This window comes from Nesoenas mayeri (genome assembly GCF_963082525.1).
Source record: "Nesoenas mayeri genome assembly, chromosome: 2".
Taxonomy (NCBI): Eukaryota; Metazoa; Chordata; class Aves; order Columbiformes; family Columbidae; genus Nesoenas; species Nesoenas mayeri.
This window is the reverse complement of record NC_137543.1, coordinates 54,029,966-54,036,816: the sequence shown is the minus strand read 5'-3', so window position 1 is coordinate 54,036,816 and position 6,851 is coordinate 54,029,966. Positions and strand designations below refer to the sequence as shown.

Here is a 6,851-nt window from a genome sequence, read left to right as displayed (position 1 = left end):
ATGTGAAGGGCCTTTTGCTTTGAATTTACTCCTCTCTTTGGTCTGTCACAGCTCAGATTTATTAACCTCGACATACTTTTCCAAGGGAGAAAAGGGAAGAAAAGCACTTGAAGGGTTCTGGGAAACAACTGAAGAGTTATCTAAACCAGGTTTTAGTAGTGAGTGAATGTTTATTAAAGGCAGACAGGCAGTTTACTCTATTTTTTTTCCTTTGATTACAAGTGATAATTATTCCCAGAATGCTTTTTCAGAACACTTGGTAGTGCTTATGAGATAATGAGGCAGAGATGCAGAATGGGTAACAAGTGTGTGAAAAAAAGCCCAATACAAACTATCTAAAAATTAGAGATCCTTTGCTTTACAGTACAGCTATTGATAAAAACCTTATTTAGCCATCAAATGTAGTTCTGGGTGGGATTATTGTCTGGTTATATCAGTGCACCTCCTTCTGCAAACTATTCCAAATTCCCTACCCCACTACCAGCAAATGTTGTGTCAATGGTGTCCACAGTGTAGAAATGCGCCGATACTCAGCAAGGAGAAAGGATCATTGAGAATGGGATGGGCAGTAAGGTGGGATGATGGGATGTGCAAGTTATGAAATGCTCTGGATGAGGAAAAGCACGGCACTTCTGACAGCCATGAGTGCCCCTGCCGCTCTCCGGGGTCAGGAGGTGACTTCATGCTCCTGTGGAGCCTGAAGGAAACCTGCCATTAACACAATAGCTCTGCCTTAAGCACAGCAACACAGACAAAAGCTGAAAAAACATATTTGGTGTTCACTGGGACTCTACTTAGGTGCAGGATAGCAGAGTGGTTCAGTTCAGGCTCTGTGTATTTGGGCTTTCTCCAGTTCGAATTCTCCTAAACCTCTGTTTTTGCCAAAGGCAATGTTTTTGTCCATAGGCTGTTATTCACAGATGGCTAGATTAACATATTCAGTTTGTGCTACATCATCCTATATATTAGGAATTTGCATTCCTTAGCAACTGCAACACTTCGTCCTTAAGGCAATTCTAGCTCACGAAAGTTGGTGAAAGAGAAAATAAGATTTTAAGAAGTTCCCTGTAACCACATCTCTAAGTATTTTCTGGGTATTTACAGATAACTTTTCTCTTGTCTTACCATAGAACACTTTTTTATTTTCACTTTATTTTGGAGTGAATTTTGATTAGCACAACAAATTGCTAAGTATTCAGAAATTACCCTTCTTGAAGTTTGTGCCACCTCTGTCTTTGTTTCAAGTTGGAGCAGTAGCAAGTTAATTATTTTGCAATATAAAAGCCTCTTGTGTGATTTTTAATTTGCAGTGCTATTATCTGTGTTAAGCATATATGATATAATAGTGCTCAGTTTCAGTCTGTGCAGATGTTTTTGGGGGACTGTATAAACATGCATGAAAGCACAGTGCCCTAAAATGCTTTCATTCTTACACACGTTTCTTGACTCGTTCAAGATCTTACCTGTACCACGGCATTCCATTTTCTCATCAGATTAGTTTGTCAAAGACTAAGAAATATCTAATCTTCAACTTATAAAATCCAATGCACTCCCTCAGTGTAAATGTCCAGTGGAGTTACGCTTAAGAAGCTCAGATTGTCATCTAACGGAATAATAATTCAAAGCTCATTAGAAACCTTGATTAGGAAAGAATAATATTAATAGTTCTATGTCTTGAACCAGGGAGCATTCTGACTGCCTGGTACTTTGTAATCCCAGCAATGAACTGTGGAAAAAGGAACAACAGAAAACAGAGTAATCATCTTCTTCAAGAAGGTACACACTCAAATGAAATTTGAGAAGAGTCAGTTTTCTTAGAGAATCATTATAATGGACACTGAACAATGGTGATGTAGTCCCGGAGACTAATTCAATGTATATATTTCAGTTACAAGTTGTATAGAGATCTTTAGGTAAATGATAATAACTGAGTCAGATGATAAAGTCCAGATCTGGATCTCAATAGACATTCTCTAGTTCTTGTGAAATATGCTGGTGGGGATAAATGCATGTAATAATAAACTGGCACGTATCATTGCATGGATGTAAGATAGCACTCTTCAGCTTGCTGTAATTTGAAGAAATGGTTAAACTGATTATAAAGCTGTAAACCGGCAGGATTTTATGTTGCACAGATGCTCCCTCTTTCCCTTTCCTTTGTACTTGGCTCCCAACTGGTACTTGTGATCCTGAACAGAGGATTCCTTAACGTGACCTCTATGATTTTACAACAAACGACACTTTGGCTCTTGAAATTTGTTGACTTTTCTCTCCACAGATATTTTGCTTTCCTCCCCCTTGCCTGTCCTGAAATTTAAGAAGTTCCTGGTGTGAGCAAAGGACAGATCTGTTGGTAGGGACAGATGTGGGGTGTTATTTATTTGCAGGCTTGAAGGCCTTTGATAGGGTTTTATGGCAGAATTTTTTCAATTTTTATCTCCTTGACCTGTAGATTTTTCCTGTTTGTTTATGTTTTGAATATAAACATTGTGATGACTTCTCAAGTACAGCTCATAACTCTGAGCTGTATGATAAGAAATAGCTTTATTTTATACAAAATTTGTAAATTACTATTCTTTTCCTGATTTTTTTTACCTGATTAATGAAAACAAATGCCAACCAGGCTGAAGTCTGAACTCCACAAAGAGCTTTCCTAATTTGAAGAACACACTGGCAGTTTAATTCTGCTCATGCAACTCATACACATTATTGCATTTTGAAATATGGTTTTAAATGCAACACCATACAGAGCAGCACAGTGTTTTCCTAAAGAGTAAGCAACATGCATAGCCAGTGGGGATTCACATTTGGAAGACACTATCGTTTTACTAAAATTCCCTTACCTCAACCAACTCACTTTGAGCATACAGTTCTTTTCCCAGGAAAATGTTGTTCCTTGCTGCAACTTACTTCAAATACTCGTTAAGGAGTACTATAGATGTGAGCTGCGACTGACAAACCTTAAACCAGGAAAGCCTAATGGAAATGGACTGTTCTGAAGTGTTAAATAAGGGTCTCTATCTTAAGGAAATTCTACAGCTAGTTTGTTGTGTTTTATGCTAGTTTCAAGAGGTAATTGGTCATTTAAAAGTTGCAAAAACTTCCTATGTGACAAATGTAGTCTATTTCTCAGTTTGCCAACTGAGGAGAGAATTAGTTTCATTTACAAACATGGTGGATATCAGCACTGGCATGAAGTTTCAAAGTGGAAATGAGAAATTTACAAGAAAAGCGTCAGCAGACTGATTTTTTTAAAACACCTGAAAATATCAGCCACATAGGCAAGCTGCATATTGAATTAGTTTAGCAATGTTTTCTCCCCCCACATAGTTTTACCCTGTTATTTCAAGTAACCCACCTTTCCCTTCTCTCCCTTCTTGCGAAAAGCTTCGACTACAGCTTTCCGAAACTTCTTAGGCACCGAACTCGGGCTCGTCGCACCCTGCGCATCCCCCGCAATGCGCGGCCGGGCTGCAAGTGTTTCTTTGGGGTCGATTTTGCGGGGATGGACACGTGTGGTGCGGGGTGAGGGGTCCGTCAGTGTGGGAGAATGTGAGTGTGTGACCTAGCCCCCGGCGGGGCGGGGCGGGCTGGGGGCGGTGGGAGAGCATATAAGGCGGGCGTGCTCGGTGGGACGGGCAGCGTCCCTTCCCGGCGGCAGTGGCGGCGATGGGCAGCGGCGGGCGGTGGCTGCTGGCGCTGCTGGCGGCGACTTCGCTGCTCTGGGCGCCAGGGCAGGGCCAGCCCCGAGGTGAGCGCGGTGGGGCTCTCGGGGGTGCGGAGGTGCGCACTCTTTGCAATGCAATGCAATACAATGCGTGCGAAGTTAGTTTGCAGCCGCCCGCGGCGTCCTGGGGCAGGCTTTCACCCCCGCGAGGCTGGGGGAGCGTTGGCGGCGTGCCCCCAGCCCCCGCCGGGTGGTGCCAGTAGGGGGGAGCCGTGCTATGCTGCAAGGGGACCCCCGCGTGGGGAGGTGGGCTGGACTCCGGCTGTGCTGCTCGCCTTCGTGCCACGCTCTCTGCGTCCCCCACTCCTTTATTCCTCCTCTCCCCTCAGCTCCGCGATGTGTAGCCGCCCTCCCCCGCACTTTCCTGAAGCCCTTTCTTCTCCCTCGGCGGCGGGGGCCACTCTGCCCGGCTGCCTCCGGGGCCGCCCACTCGCTTTGTGGGAGCCGAGAAACCCTGTGGAGCGGCAGAAACCCGGGGGAGGTGGCGGCCCCGGCGGCACAGCCGCTGCCCCGCTCCCCGGGGCAGGGGGGCGGGCTGGCGGGCGGCCCGGGCCCCCAGCGCCGCCTGCCCCATCGCGGCAGAGCCCCCAGTGCAGCCCCTGCCCCGGCGGGTGACGGAGCCGGAGCCGGCCAGGGGTCGCAGTCCCGGGGGTCTCACTCACGGAGAAAGGAGAGGAGGAGGCAAAGCCGGAGGATGCCTCATGCTGACGCTAATATAAACCAGATTAAGCTCAGTTATACGTGTAGAGAGAGGATCAAAACCACTTTCCAGGCATGAGACTGAGGTAGTATGAGGATGTAATGGAGATAATGAACGAAAGTTATTCTTTCTTTTTTTTGCACGTGGGGCTGGCCGGTGCATTGCAGCCGGGATACCGGGACGCTCCGCGGAGAGTTCTCGCTTTCCGAGTAACTTCATCACACACATTCTCTTTGTTCAGCGTGCTCAGCACGTAACTCGTGTTTTCCTAGTGAGCCTGAAGTTGGTGAGCAGCAGCAATTCACTCTCTCTTAGCGGGTCAACAGTAGTTGACTCTGCGGCGTGCTGGGTTATGAGGGAAAGCACCGGTAGATACCAGATGCTCCCACCTTTGGCTTCATTCAGCTCCTGGTGGCATCGACAGCACAATTTCTGCCGATCTCCTCTCCCAGCACGCTAGTTCCCAGGCGCGTTAGGTCTCAATTAAAAAGCAAAAACTGAGAATGGAAAATGGTTGCAAGGCATATGTTGTGCAGATGCATGACTTAGATTTCTTTATGGTGAAATGTGGTGCTCAAGATGGATATGGTGTGGGAGATTATCGTCTGGATGTATACACGCTGCAGTAAAAGCGAGTGTGTTTGTTAGTATTGTGTACAAAACTTCATCCTCGACGTAAGGAAAACAAAATCAAGACAAAGTAAACTACAGAGTCCATACATTTCAGCTTGTAAATAAATACACTTCACCTTGGTTATGAAAATTCAGTCTTGGAAATAAATGCAAAGCTGCACAAAATGATGCAAAATGACTTTTCACTTTTTTCTTTTTAATAAGTTATCATCTTAGGCACACCAAATAACCTTAATTCTGTATTAACTTGTATTTGAATATGTGTGTTTGCACACAGTTTAAAAAGGTATTGATTTTCCTAAAGCTAATCAAATACTGGTGACAAGGGTCCATACCTTTTTTTCATAAAAATTTGCAATTATCACACTACGGTCATCTGCTGCAGCTTTTGCAAATAGTTTAGTGCTGATATTCCAGTTTTTATACAGCAGCTCACATTGTTAGAGGCATCTTGATTAAATGCATATTTTTATATCGGTGATCAAAGATACCAGTATATTTAATTGCTCCTAAGCCAGCCCTCCTGGGGCTATTTAAATTCATAATTATATTTTTCTAGTTGAAAGATCAGGTCAGGAGACCATTCTTCTATTAGATTAAGTTGATAGCATTTGTTTTTTCTCAGCATGAGAGCACAGATTGTCCGAGGAAGCAGTGAGTATTGAACTCCCCTGGTGGATAACTGCCTTAGAAAAAACAGAATTCAAGATAACTGATCCTAAAACAATGTGAAGAATGCAATGCAGATTAGAATAGCCATGTTGCTTTTGCAGAAAGTAAGCAGCTGAAGCTCAAACTTGTAAGCATTGTGATGATATAAAAATACAGTTTGTGGTGTGGCTGGAAAGATTTCTTGGAGCCGTTGCAGGAGCACTGGAGAAGTTTGGGGGAAAGGTATTTTGGCATGTCCATGGAGAGTATCTTGATAGAGCTCTCAGAATTTCTTGATTTTTCTCTTCATTCATTCCCACTTTTGTCCTGTCACCAGATGGGGAAACTGGAGCATACAACAGTTGCAAGATTCTGTTGGAAAGTGCTGCAGTCTGAGAAACACAGAATAGTAAAGTCACTGCACTGAACAGCTTTGAAGGTTAATGATTGGTTCTTTCAGCCTAAAGATTAATATCTACATACCTCTAAAATTCAGTTGGTATTTTAATAGCAGGTGTTCTGTTAAAGTGCCCCCATCATGTTGAAAAGTTGAGTTTGTATTTTCAATTGAGTCTTTTGTATCCACTAATGGAGTAACTCATGAAGCATGTATCACTGGTGTCTGGATCCATATGAGAGTTATTTTACAACCTGAGGAGCAAATAGCTATTTTGGAGACTTATGTAGCAGCTTTCACCTGTTGGAAGGTATTCTTAATTATACTAGAGGTAACAATGATGCAGGTCTACAAAGTATGAAAGGAAATGAATTAATGATTTTGCATGCTATTGCCTCTATTTCCTAAATTTGATTCTGTCACTCTCGAGTGATTTGTCTATAATTAAAAAAACTCTTGCTACTGTGAATGTGTGGTAATGGTAACTTTCAAGGCTGTAGTTGTAGACTAAATGTTTCCTCAGCTGCCTCTCACCTCAGCTTGTTTTTGTAAGCTGGTGTGCTGTAGCAGCCTCCTGCTCCATCGTTCCTGCCTGGGGTTTTGGAACAATAGTCTTTTAAGTGCTGATGCTCAGTACTCAGGAAGGCGCCTGGGGTGCTTCATCTGGGCAGAGCTGAACTTGGGTTGTTCTCATGCTTATCATCGTTTGGGTTCCAAACCTAGCTTACTTCAAGAATCTGGTT

General features: G+C 43.7%; 1 protein-coding gene across 1 annotated transcript in view; it reads left to right on the top strand.

Moving 5' to 3' along the window:
* Positions 1-3,669: 3,669 nt before the first annotated feature.
* Positions 3,670-6,851, top strand: part of LAMA1 (laminin subunit alpha 1) — a gene marked incomplete at both ends in the record, with an annotated part of 104,085 nt that continues 100,903 nt past the window's right edge. The window contains one exon of the mRNA XM_080339681.1: positions 3,670-3,751. Within this exon, the coding sequence (XP_080195807.1) occupies positions 3,670-3,751 (82 nt within the window). The remainder of the gene's footprint in view (positions 3,752-6,851) is intronic.